Below are 21,981 nucleotides of genomic sequence, written 5' to 3'. Positions count from 1 at the left end.
GAGACGTCATTGTGATTTCACAAATGAGTTGAGTAACTGTGTATCTTGAAGGTACAGAATATGCTTGGTGTCTGAATTACCTAGATATTATTGTGAGACTTTTCTCCATGTTCGATTGTTCTTAATTTGCTTGGATTGAGTTGTTAAGACTTGTTTTATTAGAAAAGAATTTGGTTTTAAGCTCAAAGTGTTTACTACACAAGCTAACAGATGCTGCTGCTGCACCAAACTGAAAATCAAGCATTTCTTAAACGTTCTGTTTCGGAAAAAGAAATCATTGATTAGAGAGAAGATGACCTTTTTGGGGGTCTCTGTGGTTCAGTCCTTGATAATTAAAGAGATTTATTTATTTAAGAGTTATTGAGGAATTTGCATTTCTAATTTCTTATAATTGTTTCAGGGCCAAGATGTCCAGTTGGCATGGAATATAAGGAGTGTGTATCTCCTTGTGCCAAAACCTGCCGGAGCCTGAATATCAATGAAGTGTGTCATGGACAATGTGTTGATGGCTGCAGCTGCCCTGGTAATTTATTTACTGAGTTGTTTACAGAGAAACATTTGGCAGTGGCACTACCTATTTTATTAGAAGAAGGAAAGCTGTGTCTTCCTTTACTTTTTCCTGAAATCAGAAACACTTCTATTTTCTGGGGCCATGCCCTAGAATAGATCAGTTTCTATACTGCCTGTATGCTCCCTCCACGAAAGGGCCATTTCTTAAACCCAGCTAAAAACTAAAGGTTTTTGTGAACCATCAGCACCATCTAATACTCTAGGATCACCTTCCTTTCTTGGTGAGGCATTCAATACCACTGATATATCTAGATTTCTTCTGAATTGCTTTTGGTTGGAGGCATGCAGTTGTTACAGGAATAAAGAGCAGAGAATATACTGAAGGAGTTTCTTGGGGAAAAACAATATATGTAGAACTCGCACCACACTTCCAGAGATCTTCAGGATTTCAGATGAACAATTTTAATTAGTATTGATTCATTCATCCCGGAGATCGGATTGGCTTAAGGGTGGCGGCCTAGCTGGCACTTCTGTTTTTTCACCATCTTCCTCCTCTGTCTATTGTACTTAACACAATGACATGAGCAGAGTTTTATTCCTGGCTGCAATTTTCTGTATGGTATTACTGTATTTCATGCACTGTTAACAAGAAAGACTTTTACCTGAGTTTCATAAAAAGCCAGAAGGATCTGACAGATTGAATAGGGAAATTTGGGATTCAAGGTGAAGATTATACCTTCTCTTAGCTTCCCTCCAGTGCTCTCAGAGTGAAAAGGATCTGTTCAATGAACATGTCATCTTTTCTTAAATGCACCACACAGTTACTTTAATTGCTGTAAATAGAATTACTATTGCCAGGAAAAATGACAGACATTCCATTCTCCTGTGCTCTCCAGAGAGCCATGCTGCTCTTAAATGCTCAGATCTTGTTTGAAATATCTCTTCCTGGAAGGATTTTCTCAAGAGCAAAGATCCTTCCAGGCAGTGATATAGAAAGAATGGGAGAAAAGGAGCTTACCTGTGTCTCAGTGTCAGTGGTGACTGCTGCTGCCAGGGAAAAGGGCCAAAATCTCTGCTGGTGGTTGGAAGGAGTCCCCCAGAGATGAGGGAGAGGCGTTTCTGGTGATCAAAATGTTTCGCTGCACAGCTCTTTTTAAAAGGGAGAATGTCAGCTATCTGTCAACACAGGGATCTGAGAGAAAGAAACTTGTCCTTTCTTGCACTGCGAACTTATAGTGCAATCTCAGACATGTCTTGTGACTGCTCTGTGCCTCAGACTGTCTTTGTAAAATAGCATGTTCTATATATAGAATAGGTAATTACAGCTGTGTCGTATGGAAACTTCAGCAGTCGGATGCAAGTTGGGAAATTAGCCCTTTCACTTCTGGCAGCAGTTGCGACCTGAAACCATAGCCTCACACCATGGTGTTCGTTCTATTCAGACCCTGATTTGCGGTACAACGCCTTCCTGTTATTTGTTTCACAAAACAAGCAAGACAGCAGCTGAAAGCATACAACCTGTTACAGGTTTCTTCTGCTGCCTAGACAGTATCTCTTAGGCTTTTCTGTTGTCCACCTTTGCTCCTTTGTTCTCTTCTTCTCTCTTCTTATGACAGATACAAAACCTGTCTGGAAACCTTTTACTGTTGGTCAGTTCTGTTAGCTCTGGGATTTATCCTTTGCAGGCCACACTTTTTCTAAGTGCATACAGCATCCAGTATGTATTTCTCAAACAGTCAGATTTCCAGACTGGCTCTGATCAAGCTGCATTGCAGCTCCCCATTTTTGACTTGTGTACGCTCCAACATGTGTGTTTTGGATGCAGGGACTGGCTGAGTGAAGACCTCCCCTGGGAGCACCAAAAATGCCCTCTTCAGCGCACTGGAGGGAGAGGTGGCACTGGAATGAAAGTAGTCACCAGCCCCCAAGAGGCTTTTTGGCAAGCCTCCATCTTCTTAATTGCTGTCTGAGAGTGACTAACTATGGATAATAATGCATATGAAATCTTTCAGAAGTGTATGAAGAACTAGAAAATCTAATTGTTTTTGTGTGTTTATGTCCCTGTGTATGTGCATGTATATGTGCTGTGACCTGATCTATCCAGAGGGGAAGCTCCTTGATGGTGAACATTGCATTGAAAACTCCGACTGTTCCTGCATCCATTCTGGCAAACATTATCCTCCTGGGTTCACCATCTCCCAGGACTGCAACTCATGGTAAATTCAGTGTTTCTCCAGTGTGGTTGCTGTTGCTCTAGATAAGTACTGTACACCAATTTGGTGACTGTAATCTATGTAGATCTCTCCATATTTTCGTATTTTCATTGGCAAAGGACTCTGGTCTCTGACTGGAAATGCCAGCCTCTTCCGAGAAGTGAGCTGTTCACAAAGAGAAAATCAGCTCTGCTTTTAAAAGGACATTTGGTCTGATAGAACAATGTGAGGGTCATACTCCTTCAAACAGTAGAGAACTACCTGTTTCCTGTGGATAAGACAAACCATCAGGTTTCCATGTCTGGTTAGTGTCAGCAGTGGTGTCTTTGTTTTGACTTCCTACATTTATCTAACCTCCTTTAAACCCAGCTCTGAGTTTCTTTCCAAGAGGACTTAGCTCAGGCTTGTCCTTGGAACTTCTTGCAAAGCTAATGAATCTTCCCAGCTGCACAGCTCATGATTTTTCTTTCACTTGTGAATGCCGGTCTGAAGAGGAAGGGTAGCTGTCCAAAGAGAGGAAGGGGAATGACTAATGTATTCCTGAACTGGTATGTATAAGTGTGAACATATTTCTGGAAAGAGTTCAGACAAGACTGTACCCAGATGTTTCCAGTTAGACCACAGAAGAAGGGCTCAGTTAAAGCTACCACACACTGAAGAAAGATAGTCATCATCACAGTTAACCAGAAGCTGTTCATTACCTGCATCATGTGTCCTGGAGTATGAACCATAGCCATGAGATTAGCATTTTATCTTTTTCCCTGGAGCCCTCTGCAGCTTTGAGCTTGGCCACATTGTTCCACTGTAGTGCGCTTGGGAGATCAGTGCTGCCTAAATGCTTCCTGCTATTCAGATTTGACACTGCTATATAGAACATTGTTCCATTGACTCTGCACTGTACCATCCCAAATAATTTGACTCCCCACAAATGGTTTTTAAGGGCTGGAATGATTGAAGGAATAACAAGAATCTAGAACCTTTGAAATTTACTGCATTTTGTTGCTATCTAGGGTTTGACTGGTGTGGTGTCACACAGACGCTTGAATGACAGCAGTCTCAATCACTATCAGTTCATGTTACTAGTAGTGCTTTTAGAACATGGCACTAAATCCACTATCCAAAGACATTAAAACAGATATTCACATCCTTCCAAATTGCCCAAAGATATCAACTAAGCAAGAGGAGCTGAATTCAGCAGTGTGCTGTTACAGTGATAAAGGCTGTCTGCATAGTGGTCTGCATTAGCAAAAGGGTAGCCAGCAGGTCAGGGGAAGGGGTTATTGCCTTCTATGTCAAACTCATGAAGCTACACCTGGAGTACCGTGTCCAGTGTTGGGCCTGCCACTGCAACAAGGAGAAAGACAAACTGGAGAGAGTCTGTTGGAGGACACGGAGGGGTGATCGGGGAGTGGAGATTATGGCATGAGGAGAAGCAAACAGAACTAGATTTGCTTAAAGGCTAAAGGGGGAACTTTCACTACCTAAAGGGGACTTGTAAAGAAAACAGATCCAAACTTTTCTCAGAGGTGCACAGCAAAAGGACAAGAGGCATAGGACACAAGCTTCAACAAGGGAAATTTCATTTAGACATAAGAAAAAAATTCTTCCCCCCGAGACTGGTGCAGCACTGGAACAGGTAACCAGAAAGGCACCTCATCCCTGGAGATTTCTAAAAACCAAATGGACAAGGCCTAGAGCTACCTTTTCTAGCTTTGAAGCTGCCCTGCTTTTAGCTGGGGGGTTATATTATGTGGTTTCCAGAGGTCTCCTACAACTTTATTTTTTCTATAATCCTGTCATATTAATAGAAATACCTTGAGAATATTGTTTAAAACTCATTCCATATCAGTGGAATGTAGTTGAAAACTGTGGTAAGCACAAAGCTTTGGAAAAAAGGAGGAAGTTCTGAAGTCTTACAACCAGTCCAGCTCATATTACCACGCTTCCAGAATCAGCTGCTGTTGAATGATGACAAGAAGAGATGAGGGGAATGGGTAGATTAAGAAAGTATTATGGGAGATAGAAAGGGAGATGGAAAGGGTGTTGGGGATTGGTCTAATTTCTGTGAAACAGGGGCTCATGTTTCAATTATTTGGGAAAAAGTTGCAGCAGAAGATTTGAATTCATGTTTTCTTCCCTAACTTGTAATGATATGTTTCCTAGCATTTGTCGACATGGCATCTGGATCTGCAGCAATGGGGAATGCCCAGGTATGTTGGCCCCGATATTTTTACGGGGCAAATTTGTCCTTGTTCTTATTTGCTTGCAAGCGAGCAGGGGTCATATTTCAAAAGTTCTCCTTTATGAGACAGGCCAGACTTTGTGCTCTGTGGTTTATGTGCAGCAGTCAAAATACCTGCTTAGTGAGGAAAAATTGTTTCTCTTTTCATTACTTGATTTACCAAGATATAAGGGTCTATATACTCAGAGGAACAGCTTTCAGATAGAGAAATACTGCTGGTTTGCTTTGAGCAGGTACCATTCCCTATGTGACTGTCTGAATCTGTGTACTTTTGTTGATGAGACTCCTGAAGCACTGTGAGTAGATTGGATCACTCTTGGTAGCCTGTGGGCTAGGGCCCTACGTATCACGTTACAGACCAAGGAGCTGCAGCCCCTTGGAGAAGGTGGCCTCCCTGCATTTCACGGGTGGTGACAAACTGGAGAGGGGGCTCAGGAAGTGTTCGCACTGTCCTTTTTCCTGGTCTGCCTCCCAAACTCACATGTACCTATTTCTGCTGTCCCAGTTATGTCCGCACCTGCACGGGGGATGTGACTTTTCCTACTGCGCGTTGGCCAGCAGAGTACCTTAGTCCTTATTTACTTCTGCTAGGTCTGTGATCAGTCACCTGTCTCAAGTCCCTGAACTGTGTTCAGCTGCGAAAAGGCCTGCTTGACCTGAAGTGGCATTTGGCTCTTCCTGCATTGTGCAAAGGAGTCTGCAGGGACAGAGCACAGCTCTTCATCTTGTTTGTCCTCCCTGCTTTTGAGACCTGAGAGGAGGAGGACTGAGAAGGAGCCTGGGGATATGGCGGAACAGGAAAGGGGAGAGCAGATAAATTTTTGAGATGAGATCCCTGCAATGTGCAATCTCCACAAAAATGGGAGAATCACAGTTGTCTAAAAATAGATATCAACAAGTCTATCTTTCTATTCCCAGTAGGCTTGCCTGATCCCTCAATGATGTATTCTCTCCTGACTGAAAGAGCACTTGCCCCAGAATGTTAGCAGAAAAAAAATGTGGGTATGCAAATGCTCAAAATAGAAATGAGGTTTTTAGGCAGGCTGGTGAGAAGTCCTTTGCTTGTGGTGTTCACTAAAGATCTCCTGAAGTGCAGGAAGTCTCATGGTCTGACAAACAAAATCAAGCACGCAGCCCCAGGAGATTCCACGTGTCTTTTAGCTAATGCACAGCAACATGTTTACAGATGAGCACTAGGTCTTTTTCTAACTTCTGTGTTGATCTAGGTTATAAATCTTAGCCTTATTGTTTTCTGGCCTATGCGTAATTTTGTTATAAATAAGTAATATGTGGACCAAATTTTTATTTTAAACTCCAGCCATTTTTTCTTCATTGTGATTGTGAAAATGAAGATAATCCTGATATTGTAATCAGATATCAATATATAGCTTTGTGCAAGAGGGAATTTAGCATTGCTGCCTTTTCTGAGTTGGGAAGCTCTGCAGGATGAACAGAAGTCAAAAGCAAAAGTAGCTTATTTTTGTGCCTTCAGTTGGCATATCCAAGTTATTTTTCAAGTAGCCTTGAATAAGAAAGGCTGAAGGTCCTATACATACAGTTGATGTACATGTACCTGCTAATGTACACAAACTGTACTGAGATGGTATGGCAGGGCAGCAAAGCCTCCCAAAGTAGCAGTCCTCAACAGGAACAGTACACAAGTTTACATTGTTAGCTATCCCATTTTCTCTTTATTTGAAGCAATACTACAGTATATTTTTATTGTTCATTGAGTACTTTTACAATATGTATTTCTAAAGTCATCTACCATAGAAAGTTTATGTACTTAGACTCATAAGTTCACAGTAATTCCTTTATTTTTTACCAGCCTGTTCATCAAGAAGGGGTTCATGTGCACTGTGTGAATAAGTTGCCTAGACATGAGTCAGGTGATAAGCTGGATGCCCAGCTGGAGCTAATGTTTCAGAAGCCAGTGCTGTGTCAGACAACTAGCAAGTGTCAACTAGCACTAGCAAGAGGCTCTCAAGCTGATATCATAATCAAATTAATTATAAAGACTGTGGATTTCAGGAAATCCCATGAGATGCATTACACTAAATGGAGTAGATAGAGGGATCCATAAGAAGAGACTTTGCCGCAGGTAAGAAGTTTCAATTCCAGGAGCAATGCCAAAGGGCTGGGATCTGTCTGGGGATTCGGACCTTAGTTCTTCAAGCTGCAAATCTCTTTTGTCAGCTCTCAGTTGCAGAGAACGCCCTGGAAATCAAACTGTGCAGGATATGGTGTGTTATGACTCATTTTCTTTAAATCTTTTTTCCAGATCTAGTAACTAGTTAATTGATTCTGTAGTTAAGTAGAATAAATCTTGTTTTACCTTCAGTGTAAGTTTTGTCTACTAGCAAGTATGATTTTAGGGTGAGCTAGTAAATACCAGGACACCATACTCTCCAAGGATTGACAACATAACAGGAGGATTCTTCTTAGAGTGACCTGCAGCTATGCGAGTTTGGGAGTCCTCAGGATCTGTGAAGTTTTTCTTCAATACAGGATGGTTTAAGGCTGTTAACACTGAATGATATGTTGGAGAGGGGAATTTCCATTTGACATGCATTAGACAGAGCTTCTGTGGAACTCAAAGGCAGTGAAGAGAGAGTAAGTTCACCTGCCAACTTGTGACATTAACTTTTCTCCATCCTTTGCAAGTGGCTTGCTAATGTAGGCCCAGCACCTGAATTTTGTTCTGGACATGGAGGCCTATGCCCACCTGTGGGACCGTGTGTAAGTGTAATACTCTGCTCATATGAAAGAATTTCTTTGTAAGCTCTTTGGAGTTGGAGTCTTCCTCTGTGTTTGTAGAGACCCTAGCATAACACGAAACTGAATCTCAGTTGTGGCATCTGAATACTGCCTTCTTGGAAAGGAAAATAAGCCACATCTTGCAAAAACATATTAAGAAGCTGATACATTTAAATGGCCTCTTTGTAATAGAAGGGTGGGCAAGCAGGAGTTCCATTTTATTCTATAAGGATTTTAGATGTAGCTGTAGTAACTGTGTATATATATATATATATATTTTTTTTTTTTTGGTAGCTCGTTAATTAATTTAACAGTTCAGAGTAAAGATCAGCGTAAATGCTACCCTTGGAAGGATTCCAAGTGTGATTGTCTTCCAGCTCTTCATCCTAATAAGTTTTTTTTACCTTAATGTTAGAATAAGACATTGGTATTCAAGGCAGCCCAACAAAGGGATCAACACTTTTCTGGGGCTGTGTTAAAGGAGGCCATTGTGAAGAAAGCTTTCAGACACTATTGCCTTGATAAAACCATACTGTAATGCTCTAAAAAAAACAGTAGAGAGACAAAGACAAGGCTCACAATCTGCCAAGACACAAGTGTGTAACACAGACTCAGAATAAGGCACCTCTGCAAAAGAAGAGGAAAGCAGCAGTGAGAGTCCAGAAAGTGTTGCAAATTTTGTTTTTTAACTTTGTAAAAATGTCTACATTCTGCAGCCTGCTCCATGGATGCAGATGTGTTACATTGGATTAAGAAAAAGAGATTTTAAAGTGTATTAAGGCAAGATGTTGGAAGCCCTGCATAGATGTAAAGAAGCAACATGGCCCAGCATATAAAGCGTAAAGAGGGAAACTTAGTTCCTACATAAAAGGTGGAGAGTGCTGCTTAAAACTGGTTAATTCATCAGCACCCACTTAGGTAGAAATTAAAATACTTTAAGCCAAATTATGATTAGATTAAGGCCTTTAATTTGATACACAAATTATATCAGTTTAAGTAAATTAGTTTATGACCAGGCCTGAGGAAACCTTGAGTAACTGCACTGAATTTCCAGGACCACTCAGGTACATACTGCAGAAGGATCAAACTTTCTTCAGTGCAGAGAACTAAACTGTCCTCTTGCATCCTAATTATTAAAAATTTACCCCTTTGTAAAATTATACAGGCTTTTTCAGCTCTTGACTGTGATTTATGCCATATTCTTCAGCTTTTGTTGGTGCTACTGTTAACACTGATAATGACTTGCAGGAATAGTGAGATAAGTATCTTGCCTGTGCTCTTCAGCCTCAAGGGGACACGGGCCTTGTGGACCCATTCCCCCTCTGTGACTTGATAAGGGCAGTGTTTTGCCCACAGTTGGCACTGGAGTGATTAACTGCTCTGTGCATTTTTCAGGAGAATGCTCCGTCACCGGCCAATCCCATTTCAAAAGCTTCGACAACAAGTATTTCACCTTCAGTGGGATTTGTCAGTACTTATTTGCCAAAGATTGTGTGGAAAATTCCTTTTCTGTTATCATCGAGACTGTCCAGGTAACAGCACCCGTGGTGTGTGGGTGTGCGTGTGTGTGTGCACTCTTGAGAGAGTGGGAGTATGGTATGAATTGCAGACGCACACGCCAGCAAAAGTAATTTTCCTGTGAAATAATTAGTTTAAATAACAGATACAGTCTTTCTCCTCGGTTAATAAAGGTTTTGCTTCTTCTTGCTGCCCTTCCTGGGAGGCTACCTGGAGATTTGAATTCGTAAAGAGATCTGGAGAATGAGGCCTTGCTGTCTCTTTGCCAGCTGAACAAATAAACACAGAAGTGGGTGTGCCCCATCCAAAGTATCCTGCAGGCTGGTGGCTCAGGAATTACCATGGAAAATACATTTTCTCAGAATTTGAGTGCATTGTCAGAGTAGTACCTTGGGTTACTTTTCATAAAGTCACGTTGACTAGCAACTTCTGCTGCTCACTAGCTGGTCAGGAAGTCCCAGCTTTCTCCACTCCCCTCTGAAGGAAGTGGGAAAGACAGCTGAAGGTCAGTGGTGACTCAAGGGAAGGAGGAAAGGGTGCCAGACCAGCATGGGGAGGGAAGGGGACCCCAGAGGGGGTGTCATAGGGAGGTTAACTCAGTCCTTTACACATCAACTAGCTGTGCGTGGGAATAGATGAATTAAACTAGAGATCTAAGAGGATACCTAATCAACCAGAGGCAAAGAAAGGAGTAGGACACAGGAAGGGCAGGGAGAGGTAAGAGTGAATCAGAAGACTTAGAACAATGTGAGAAATATTCGTCTGCCTTGCAGATGGAGAGAGACGAGGTGCAGGGGAGAAGCAAGAGGGAGTCACAGGCTCTAGAGAAACGGGGTGTGGTGATTGTACACACAACTTACGCATGTAGCCTGCATGAGAAAGCTCTGATAAAGCAGCTCTAAGGTCACTTGTGTTGTTGAACTGGCATAACAGGTTTCCATTGAAACTTCTCTTTCAAAACCAGAGAGGAAACCTGGAGCATGTAGTCCCCGTTTCTCATCTATATAACCACAGCCTGGAGAATAAATAGGAACAACAGTCTCGGATAATGCAAACTGCATTGCTGTTTTCCAGTCTGATGGGATTTGTTGGGGGGTGTGCCCTCCCTGTACCTACAGCAGTCAGGAGGAGCTGATGATGGATCACCTGGTAGATCACCATGGGTCCCGCTTGCACCCTTATGGTGTAATTCCTGCAAAATGCTTTCCAGGGCTCTGAGATGAGAAGCTGCAGATAGTTCCCTGGTGTGCAAGTGACAGGATAATAGAAGAAAGACTGTGAGTGTGGTATTTGTAGGGTGCAGCAACTAGATCCATAAAAGCATCAAGACACTTAACACCTCCTGAATTAGATGCCTAAATACCTTTTGTGGGCCTGGGGCTAAGGTAAAATCTTGATGTTCAAGGCAAATGTTGGCTTCTCTGTAGTGTGCAGATGATCCTGATGCCATATGCACTCGCTCAGCTTCTATCCGAATCCAGAATATGGAGAACAGCCTCATTAAAATGAAACACGGAGGAGGAATTTCCCTGAATGGACAAGACATACAGATCCCTTTGCTGCAAGGTGTGTTTGCATGGGCTAGCTGTGGCCAGCCACTGAAGGGGTCTCCTTTCTCCTTCATGTTTGCTGGCATGCTTTAGCAGTGTTTTTAAAAGCATCTCACTTGCAGCTTTTGCATTTCCATGCTCTAAAAGTTCTGTCATTCCTGCTTCTCTCCACAGCTGACATCTTAGCTCAGCACCACTAAATTCAGGAGAATTAAGCTGGCCTGAATTTGTGAGACATTTTTCCCCCCCCCTCTAATTCAGAAGGTAAAAATCACTCCAGTTATCTTGCAAAATATCACAATTAATTCCCAAGTTTGTGCAGAGTGCAGATGTATACCCTTCTAGGTCTCCTGACTGCCTTAAAGCAGAGCCTATGCACATTCATGAACATTTAAACTGCTGAGCAGGCACAAAGCTTGGGAAGTGTGAAGTGTGCCTGGTTGATACTCCTTGCTTTGACATACCTGTGTACCCCTGCTCTCTGGCCCCAGCTCTGTTGGCCTGTTCAGAGTGGCACAATAGTCCTAGAAGATGAAACACCGCATCCTGGCTTGACTGAAACTGTGTGGTTGTATTCAGGTGCCCTTCGTATCCAGCGTACTGTGATGACTTCTGTTCGTCTCACCTATGGGGAAGATTTGCAGATTGATTGGGATGGTCATGGTAGACTCTTAGTGAAGGTACTCTTTCTTTCTGTCTCTTTTATTTCCTTCTGTTTCCCCCCCCCTTATCCCACCCAAACATGTACAAAGATTTGCTTGTTTGAAGTGAGAAATTACTTTGTGTTGCATGTTAGAAATTCCATTCTCTTTTGCTACCCCCAGAGCAATATACAGGTCCTTTTGTATTCCAGAAACACAAACTTTTGTGTCTTACAGCAGCTTGGTAGCCTTTTTTTTTTTTTTTTTTTGTGCAGTGACAGGCATTATAAGCCATGAATAGTTTTGTGTTTTGCACAGCATATACCCTCCAAACTTGATTTTTGCTTTCATTTGCTTTGACTGTCCTTGTCTATAGCAAGGTATTTGCATGACTTAAAATAAGTGAAGAATATGGCTATAAGAACGTAGTTATTCATAATTTCCAGGAAAAATCAATTAACTCCTACAAGCCATGTTGCATGCTACTTCTACTATAATGAATGTTTAAAGTCAGTCTTGATTAACAATTAAGGTTTCTCAGCACTGCAGACAGCAGCAGAGTGTAGGAATACCCAAGCTAGGTTTAAATGAAATGAACTGTAAGGGAAGCAGTCTAGCTGCAACAACACAAAGCTTTATATGAACAACTTTCTCTGTGCTGCAAGCTACAGAATAAATTGCAGCACAGAAAAGCCTGTGAGGAAAGGAAAGGGAATTAACTACTGTGGAATATTCCCCTGTTTGCTGATAAGCTAACACGCACCTGACCCTATTTCAGTGGCTTCTGGAATCACTGGAATGTTTAAATCACTGTTCACCATGCCAAAATATATCCTGTAGTTTGAGTAATACCAAATTCATGGCAGTCCTCTGGGCTGAGTTATGCGGAAGGTCAGATTACATAAGTGCAGTGCTCTCCAAAGGTCTTCAGATCTGCCAAGAGGGTAAACAGCAAACCTATTTTAATGGCCAAGTTGTGATCATCTTCTCTAGCTAAGCCATCTATACCCTATTTGCTCATACAAGAAGCTGTTTTCTTTAGCTCGTGAGGCCTCAGAGGCTGCTAATGTTGTCTCTGAGGGTGTGTTCACTGACTCAAAGGTGTGAGTACATCTGCAGTGTTGTGTCCTGGAGTGATGATCTGCAGGCTGCAGGCATAAGTAATATAGAGCGTCATGCTCCCACATGTTGCTGGGCCACTGCAGACTTCATTGCTCATGCCACATTTGCATGGAAGGGTGTGTTCTTAGCAATCACACAGTCTTGTTGTGTTTGAGGCTAATTTGTAATAAGGGCTCTACGGCTGGACCTTGTGTGGGGCTGTTTTTTTCATTGAGAACATTTCATCAAGGAAGCCAGTTTCTCTGGAGATGCTGCTTATAAAGATCAGCAAGTGCTGCCATTTCAGAATCATGGCATGGGTTTTGCTCTCTTCTTGCCTGCCCAAAAATCTGGTTTAAAGATCACATTTGGAACAGTGTAAGGGTTCATGAAAGCTAGTGGGTGCAATAGCTGAAAAGACAACAGAGAAGAAAGGTCAAGAATAACTTTGGAAAGCATCAGTGTTTTTGTTGTTGTTTTGATCTGGCCTGTATCTTTGTGTTCCAAGAGTCCTACAAGTTGTTTTTGGGCTCGAAATAATTCAATTCAGTCCCTTGGCATGTCTCAGAATTTTTGGCTTTCCTCTGTATCCAAAGTATCTTTCTGCCTGGTCAGAGACCCATGTAGCCTGGCAATTTTCTTCTCTTATATTAAATGAATAAATAAATAAAAATCTAATTTTCTGCTTCAGATACTTTACCCAGAAAAGCAGTGGAAGTTCCTCTAATTGTCTGCATTTACTCGGTTCTGCTCTGAATTCCTTCCCTAGCTGTGTATCTGAAGCATCTTTCTTATTGCTTTGGAGAGTTAGTTTATGTTGGATTTGCAGACTGACCTGTTGCCAAATATTTCTGACAATTGGAGGAAGTGATACACTTCCACTATCTTGGCCAGTGCTTCTGGTAAAAATTCTTTCTGTGTTCCCCAAGAAGACACCCCTTTCTGTGACCTCTTGATATCTGAGATTTGAGCTTCCACTCAAGTGCTGGTCTTTCCAAAATATGTCAGAATTTGTGTTTGCATCAGTCATTCTCTGTCTGCAGAGCACATGAAAAAGTCAAGTCCTTGGTCATCGGAATAATGAGGGTACATATTCTTTGAAAATTCCTGATTGATCCTTTTGACACTCTGTATTTGATCTCTGACTGCTGTGTTCTCATGGAGGGAATCATTGGGTTATTTTTTGGAGCTTTTTAATTTTTAATTATACAGAACAGCAGTTTTCTTCAAAATGTGATGTTCTAGCTTTTTTGGTTCTGTTTCACAGGTTATGCCTGCCAATCTGACTAAGACTAACAATCTAGTAAATGCATACAGAGAGCTATTGTAGCATTAAATCACTGAGTCAGATCCCCAGGACAGCTGGTAACACTTGTGATGTACCAGGCCTGGACTTCTAATAGAAGCTGACAATTCCTTGTGGAATAAAAAGCATTTGCACCTTCCTACTGGACGCATTGTTTAGGAGACTTTTTCCCTGTTTACTTCTCAGTTTAGAGTCCCATTTCAGATGTTTCTGGAGCTGCACTAAGAATAGTGCCAGGTGATAAGTATATCTGTTATGTGGGTTGTTTGTAATACTTCTTTTAGTGTGTCATAAGTTTCTGTAGGCAGGAGGAAGATCTAATGTGAGGTAATATAGCTTTAGGGGTAATATTCTTTTCCTTATTTTAATAATAATCCTTAATATTAAGGGCAACAATTCCTCCATCATTGTCTCTGTTTTGGGACTATATAATCTTTTTAAATATTCATCATCTTTTAATATTTTTTAAAAGGTGACATGGCTTCAGGTGCTCTATCTTTTCCCAAATTGCCATTGCACTGGGGAAGATAATTTCACTATATTCAAAAATGCCCTTCCCCCCCTCCCCCAACTGATGCCATATTCATTTACATGAATGAAGGGGGAAAACATGGAAAAAAGTAAACTAGTGTGCTGTTCAAGGCACAAAAGTAAGCCATTTTTTCCCAGGCACCTTCAGTTAACCATCTAAAGTTATCAGTGTAGCATACAAAAATAGTCCTGTTGCTACTACTAATAGCATTTTTATTAGCAGTTTAAAAATGTAGTAGAAGGAAACTGTCTGTATAGTGTTGTCTTCCTATGTATTTAAGAATTCCTTTGATTTTAGATTGTACATGATTCATTCTTTAGAAAACCTTGCCATACAGTGGTGGCCTATTCTGGAGGACGACGAGGCTAACATTGTGTTCTTTAGCTGTCTTCAGTGTATACCGAAAGGATGTGTGGACTATGTGGAAATTACAATGGTAACCAAGGGGACGATTTTCTTACTCCTTCTGGCATGGTGGAAGCTCTTGTGGAAGATTTTGGAAACTCCTGGAAGCTCAATGCAGGTTGCCAAGACTTGTTAAAACAAGACAGCTACCCCTGCAATCTCAATCCTCGTTTAGGTACTGAACTCCATCCAAAGTTAACATGCGCTGATGTGTAGGAATGTGTAATCTTCGACTTTACTTTTATTTTTATTTTTAATTATGTAAAAAAGAAAAGCAGCCAGTGTTGCTCACATTACTAGTAGGGTCACTGTAATCTCTGTAAAAGAAAAAATGAAGCACTGATTGAGGCAGGCTATGGAAAATGGAATGTTTTGTGAAAATTGAAAACAAAAAATCACTAATCTGGAATCATGCTGACCTTCAGTTTGAGCCACAGTCAAAACTGGATCATTACAGCCATGGCATAAACATGTATTGCTCAAGGGGAACACATATAGAACTGATAGCAATAATATACGTTTGTCCTCTGGGTGGACAAAACACCCATCCTTTTCACCCCTCTGTCCTTATACCTTTTTACTTTTTCTGATCCTCTGTCTCCCTTTTCTTACTGCATTCCAACATGCAGTGTTCCTCTTCTCTATACTGCCTGACTGTCCTGGTTGGACACGGAGAGCAATTTTCAGAGCAATTTTCTTGTGCTGGGTGTTGCATCAGCCTCTGGTTTCCAGAAAGAGGAAGCACACACAAAACTTTGTGGCCACAGACCAGAGCAGGCACTGCTGATTTGTGAGTGTGGTGCAGCCTAAAAGGCTTAATTTTGCAAATGTAAAAAGCAGCAAAAAGCAGGAGCCCTGTAAAATGAAGTATGGTGCCAGGAATGGTAGTAACAGAATAGAAAATTATTGCTGTTCCTTGATTTGTTTTACTAGTGAAACATTATTCTTTTAGTGGAGGATAACCTATAAGCAATGATGCTATGCCTACTCGATCCCGTTTTATTCCTCTGGTTATTTTTTACTCAAAAGCAAAAGAAGATGCTTACTGTGGCTCTTCTAGTTTGCCTTAAAAGCCAGTGGTTGCTTGAGCACATGCATACTGTTTGTCTCTTTTTAGCCAAGTATGCTGAGGACTCCTGCTCCATTCTGATGTCTTCTGTATTTGAACCCTGTCACCGTGAAGTCAGTCCCACTCCCTATGTGAAGAACTGCCGCTTTGATGTTTGCTCTTGTGCTGATGGCAAGGATTGTCTGTGCTCCGCTATTGCTACTTACACAACAGCATGTGCTCGGAAGGGTGTCCTGATCCAGTGGAGAGAACCTGACTTCTGCCGTAAGTGCACTGCTCCTAAAAACTGCTTATTTTCTTTGCCTCTCTGGAAATCCATGGCAATGTCGAGTGATAAGTCAGGAGTGAGATGATTTCTGCAAGGTGCGAAGTATTTCTTATGGAAAAAGATAGAAAGAGTACATCTTTCCTCCACTTGAGGAAGGATGCAGAGCACCCAGTGCTTCACAAAAACTGTTCAGCACCAGGGAAAAGAGGCAATGATCCAACATAGCTCAGCTGATCTGGTGACTGGAATTCAATTTTCAGCTGGATTTAAGTTTTAGCTACTCATCTGAAAAATGTCTGAGTGTCTCAGGGTGGGAATTTCCAAGTGATTTGTAGTAAAATACAAATTGCATTTTTGGTACCTCCTTCCTTTGAGGCCCATGCTTCCTGGCTCCTGACCTCTTCAGTGACCTCTTCCTGACTTTAGTGGAAAATGAGGAAATTGAGTACCTACTCACAAAGGTAGGTACTTGGTCAAGTGGTATCACAGAGCAGAATCACAGAATTATAAACAAATTTAGATCAGAAGGGACATCTAGCAGTCTTCTGGTACAATCCCTGCTCAAAGCAGAGCTAGCATAGAGCAGGCTGCCCAGGGACTCATCCAGTCAATTTTTGAATATCTCTAAGGATGGAGATCCCACAGCCTCTCTGAGCACCAGTCCCAGGGTTTGGAGACCCCCCTAGCGGTTTGATCATCATCCTAGCAGTGCAGAGGGCTGAGGTCTATGTGAGTTCTCATTTCTTGTATGCCATTCAGCTAGTGGGTGAACATCATTTTGCTGGCCATATCTGAGCTCCTTTCTTTCTGCTGCTTGTAAGTTCTAGTGTGATTTTGAAGCTAGTTCAAAAAGACAGCCTGAACCTTGATCAAAAGTCTGTGAATGGCTCCACTGAGCTAGATAAACAGGAGCTTTAGCTGTGGTGCTTTGTATGGACATTTAACTCCTATGAAAGTCATCAAGAATCAAGTGTTAATTTCCCCTGAGAATCATTTGCAGGATCCCAACTGTAATACGTGGAGGATCCTGGTTCAAAAGCTTGCCATCTGAAAAATGAGACATTGCAAGGGGATAGAACAAATATTCAGACTACAGATTTGAGGTATGGAGGCGGGGGTAATAGAAAGAATAGGATGTTTTTGCATAGATCAGTCCTGTGCAAGATCAATAGCCGAACTGCTAAGAAGCTGGAACAGAAGAAGCAAGAACCTTTTATTTATTTTTTTTCTTTCTCTGTTAGGTCAATGTGGTAGGAAAAAAATCCATTGCAATGGAATTTTGATGGAATGTACATACCCTTTTCCCCATAAATATTTGTGAAATGGATGTTTTTTCCATTTTCCTGAGCAACTTTACTATTAAGGAAAGAAGACAATTGAGAATTTTGGGGAAAAGCATGTATTTTTGGCTGCTTTCCAAATCTATTCCATTACTTCTTCTCAAACTGTGGGTGGGGAAGCCATTTACGAACTGAGTCACTGTAGAAACTAGAAGAGAGAGAGAGGTCACTGGCATTCCATCTGATAGGATCTGTACCAGTAAAGTTAGTGGCTACAGCTTCTGCAGGCTGGATAGTATTTACTGTGAATGAGAACAAAACCAAGTTTATGTTAAACTGCTGCATGGTTTCATAATATTTTACCTGATTTATGTAAATGTTCAGATAGTGGAACAATAATGTAATAAAAATTCTTTTAAAAAATGTGCAGGTCTGGAGGCTGAAAGAAAACAGTGATAACGCACCATTGTTCTTTCTGTAATTGAACAAGTCAATTTTCACAATTAATCTTTAATAGTGCAGACCTGCTTCCTCTTCTCTGTGCATTATGGAGTGCTTTATGCCCTCATATAGTGATGATTTCCCTGATTGCAGATCCATCAGTCCCCATTAAATTATCCTGATGCCCCAGACATCTCCTGTCACATGAGGAAGAACAATCACTTCTTTAATGGATCTGAGACGTGAATGTGCAGATTGCATAATTCATGCTGATGGTCCAGTGCACTGAACCTGTGCTCTGCTCCGGTGTTGGTCAACTGAGATTCAATTTCTTGGGAAATGACTTAACAGACTGCTTGATTTGTAGTGGATCAGTGGCAGGGATATAACCTGTAGCACAGTATTCCTGTTTCTAAACTGCTGTGTGGCAAGCTATCAAACACATTCACTCTCTAAGTCTTTAAAATGTTTTTAGTTTCATTTTGATCATGTAAGAGCTGGGTGCTATCTTTGCAGCCCACTGTGGATAAGCAATAGAACCAGTCCCTTAAGGGTGCATGGAAGGAGGAGGTAGGCCATAATGTAAGGGTCCGTGTCTCTCATGTGCTCTAATTCTCATACACACACACACACACGTGCATGCGCGCGTATGTGTATATATTATATATATACACACACACAAAAATAATGTATGTGTGTATGTGTATGTATATATAAACATATGCATACATATACCTGTGTGTGTGTGTATATGTATATATATATGTGTTTGGGGACAAGGGCAAATCAGTCACTAGGTGTCTTGACCTTTCTTCAGGTTTCAGGGATATGTTGGTCAGCTGCCTATTTGCCTTAAGGTGGTGGTAGGCAGGCTGGTGGTTTACTCGTGTTTACATAGCTTCTGTGTGACGATTTGTATGGGGATCAGCAGGGGGTAGATCCAGGTGTGTCATAGCGGTGAGTAGGGAATTAAGGGCAGGATCTGAGCAGCCTTTGAGGAATGACTATATTATATAGTGCGGAAATGCTCACCATTCTGGCCACTGCTGGTGGAGCAGCTCTGTTAAATCTAGTTGTGATGGGGTGCCTCTTAACCCAGCACCTCTGACCTAGATGTGATTGGGTTTTCACGTTGAGCTACCTGAGCAGCTGGTCAAAACTTATGTCCCTTTCACTGTGGGTTGAAAACCCACCCAGAAGAAGCTGGACAAGCTATCTGACAAATACTGGTCTGCCAGTGCTTTCCCACTATACCTCCTCTCATCCCCAGGACAGGCTGAGCACAGCATCTAGCTGTTTCAGTTTTGTACACAGACTAGATGCACCTCGCCTTTTCCTCTCATTCTCCTGGCAGTAATGGGAGAGGATTTTTTTAGTGACAGTATGTTACAAAGCATACAGACAACAGTCCCCTCCCAGGTCAGTTCTCCTGCATTTTTTACTGTTAAAAACAGATGTCTATGAGAGGTGACCGTGCAGCGTAATGGAACTTGGAATGCGAACGTGGCTTTGGGTAGCTGAACTGGAAAACCAGGAAATGTCCTTAAAATCTTAAGAAGTGCATGGTCAGGTAAGATGAGTTACAAAGCTTTAGCTAAAACTGGGATCTGTTGTAAACTTGTCCCTGTGGGCAGGGAGAGTTATCACAAACTGGAAGTAGGGCTTGGACTCATTTATTCGATCCCTCCTGAATTTTGAAGTTCTAATAAATTGGCACGCGTGTCCAAAGGCTGCCAGACCAGCTCCTTGTTTCCAGTGGTTGCTATACAGCAAATCAGAGGTTTAGCTGAGGCTTCCTCCTGCTTTCACATGCCTTTAGTAATGAAAGCTTTTAAAATGGTCCTCAGACCTGGGCTGTGCCTGTTCAGTATTTGATTTACTGCAAGGATCATATTCATGTAAATTAGAAGCACTGTTCTGTGAATGGCTGCCAAAGACTTTTGCAACTGTGCGTGAATTTGTCATTTATTTATTTCTGAATGAAGCCATACCTAGGAGGTATTTAGTCTGCCTACAGTGTTGATGAACCTAAAAAATTTCTAGGGTTCTGTTGTGAAAGGAAGGTTGAATGGTTTGGATATTTGCCCCAAACTTGGGAGATTTCAGCTCTATGGGAAGCTTCAAGTCACCTATAGGCTCTCTCTGTTGGATCCTCAAGTGAGGGGCTTAAACTCTCATGTATGGGACTTCAAGTGCCTAAACAGAAGTTAAGAGAACCTTGGCCTATTTGGACCTATTGGATCTATGCCTCTGCTCATTAAATGACAGTAATTGTCCATTTCGGAAGAAATTTATGAAGGTAAACATTAGGAATTTGTCATCATGCAGAACTTGCTTTGTTAGCCTCTGTGTTAGTTCAGCTCTGCCAGCAGCTGTGTAAGACCTCAGAGCTGTAGCCTTGCTATAGTTTTTCTTTTACTGCCCCTGCTGCTGCAGTTTCCAGGGGTTTGCACTGGCAGAACAGAGAGTAGGGATTATTGGGTCATTCTGCAGCGATGACAAGAGGAAGAAGTTTTGCTATAACCCCTTGATCTTGGTTTTAGCACAATACAAATGTGCCAACTTTCATGTGCAGCTGCTTCCCTCACTTTGTTGGACATCTGAGCTCCTCACCTTGAGACCCTGGCCGTTTACTTTGGAAGGTTGCTACAAACACAGTCAGTCTGGTAAATCCTGGTTAATAGAGCCCTGTTAAAAGGCTATGATGATAACAACTTGTTTCCTCATCTTCTGAAATGTGTTGTCATAGCTGCCACCTAGTGCTGATGCTGATGTGTGCAGAGCAACTTCCCTCAAAAAAAATGCTGTAGAACTAAGCCGAAGTGTGATAAACAAATAAGCCAGAAAGGCTCTAAAGGCTCTAATGAGGTATCTATAAAAATGACTTAATCATCAGAAATTGTTAGTACCAAAATCTGGCTCCACAATCACTAAGTGACTTTATTATTAGTAGCTATTCCCACAGGTTTTCCTGAGAGCTTCTGGGATATAAAGCTTTAGACTATTGCAGCACCTGCTTATAAAGGCAGAAACCCAACTTTTTAATTATTTTGACCACACTGTCCCTTGACTATTGCAAATAAAGATGAATCTAAGGAAGAGAAGTGTAAATAGGAGCACTTGTAATGCCCCTACCTTTTAGATCCAAGTGATAACAGAGATTAGACACAGCCTGCGTTTTTCACTTTGAACGAAACTTTGTTATTGGAGTTCCAACGCATTGATTGGAATCTAATACCAGCATTTACTGGCAACTGCACTTAGTCCGGTTTTGCTTGTATGTAAAAGCAGTGCCCCAGGCTTCACTGGTGCTACAGGTTTAAGGAAAGCCAGGGTAATGCAAACCTTGATGGGTGACTAAATTGGGTAAATAAATTCTAAATCCACAGATTTACAGTCTGATATAGGCAGCTTTTCCTTTATCTGCCTTCAGGTCAAATTCTAGTTTCACTGATGTGCTTATGATTCTGCAGCAATGAGTTGTCCTGAGGGCCAAATTTACCGGCAATGTGGAGTACCATGCAACCAGACCTGCAGGTCTCTCTCCTACCCGGATGAAGACTGTGATGATTTGTGCATGGAGGGTTGCTACTGTCCCACCGGGCACTATCTTGACGAGCAGGAAGAGTGTGTACCAAAGTCCCACTGCTCTTGTTACTATGATGGTGAGATCTTCCAGCCAGAGGATGTCTTTTCAGATCATTACACCATGTGGTAAGTGCAATGTTCACGACTCATCTCTGCATGCTGTAACTCAGAAATTTTTGGGAAGCCTGACTGATTAACTGGTCCAGTTCCTCAGTCCATTTGCCTCCAGTGAAACTAGTTTAAAATAGGGCAATATTTTGCCTCCAACAAATCAAACTGAGTTTTGCTGTTACGTCTCTAGCCATATCATTTCAAATGCCATCACAGTCAGAAAACAGAGTATAGAGCTCAGTTCCAGGAACAGCTCCTGCCACTTTGGAATGGAGTTTAATTACTGACAATGGCTACTTTGTAGGCTTTTAAAATGTCACTTTAATGCACTCTAATGCATTTCTTAAATGTTAAAACCTAATTACCTCTTTCAAAATGCAAATATTAAAAAGCATTTCTAATTGTTAAATTGAGTAGCATACACTGAAGGTAGGAATGCAGTTGCTGTG

At 41.6% G+C, this 21,981-nt stretch overlaps 1 protein-coding gene across 1 annotated transcript in view; it reads left to right on the top strand.

Moving 5' to 3' along the window:
• Positions 1–21,981, top strand: part of VWF (von Willebrand factor) — a 148,623-nt gene that overhangs the window by 25,113 nt on the left and 101,529 nt on the right. The window contains exons 8-16 of the mRNA XM_013947606.2: positions 401–523; positions 2,615–2,726; positions 4,887–4,933; positions 9,118–9,254; positions 10,668–10,806; positions 11,370–11,470; positions 14,755–14,950; positions 15,893–16,108; positions 21,307–21,547. Of these exons, the coding sequence (XP_013803060.1) occupies positions 401–523; positions 2,615–2,726; positions 4,887–4,933; positions 9,118–9,254; positions 10,668–10,806; positions 11,370–11,470; positions 14,755–14,950; positions 15,893–16,108; positions 21,307–21,547 (1,312 nt within the window). The remainder of the gene's footprint in view (positions 1–400; positions 524–2,614; positions 2,727–4,886; positions 4,934–9,117; positions 9,255–10,667; positions 10,807–11,369; positions 11,471–14,754; positions 14,951–15,892; positions 16,109–21,306; positions 21,548–21,981) is intronic.

The sequence above is a fragment of the Apteryx mantelli genome, chromosome 1 (genome assembly GCF_036417845.1).
Source record: "Apteryx mantelli isolate bAptMan1 chromosome 1, bAptMan1.hap1, whole genome shotgun sequence".
NCBI lineage: Eukaryota > Metazoa > Chordata > Aves > Apterygiformes > Apterygidae > Apteryx > Apteryx mantelli.
The sequence above is the reverse complement of the archived record's forward strand: the minus strand, read 5'-3'. Positions and strand labels throughout refer to the sequence as shown.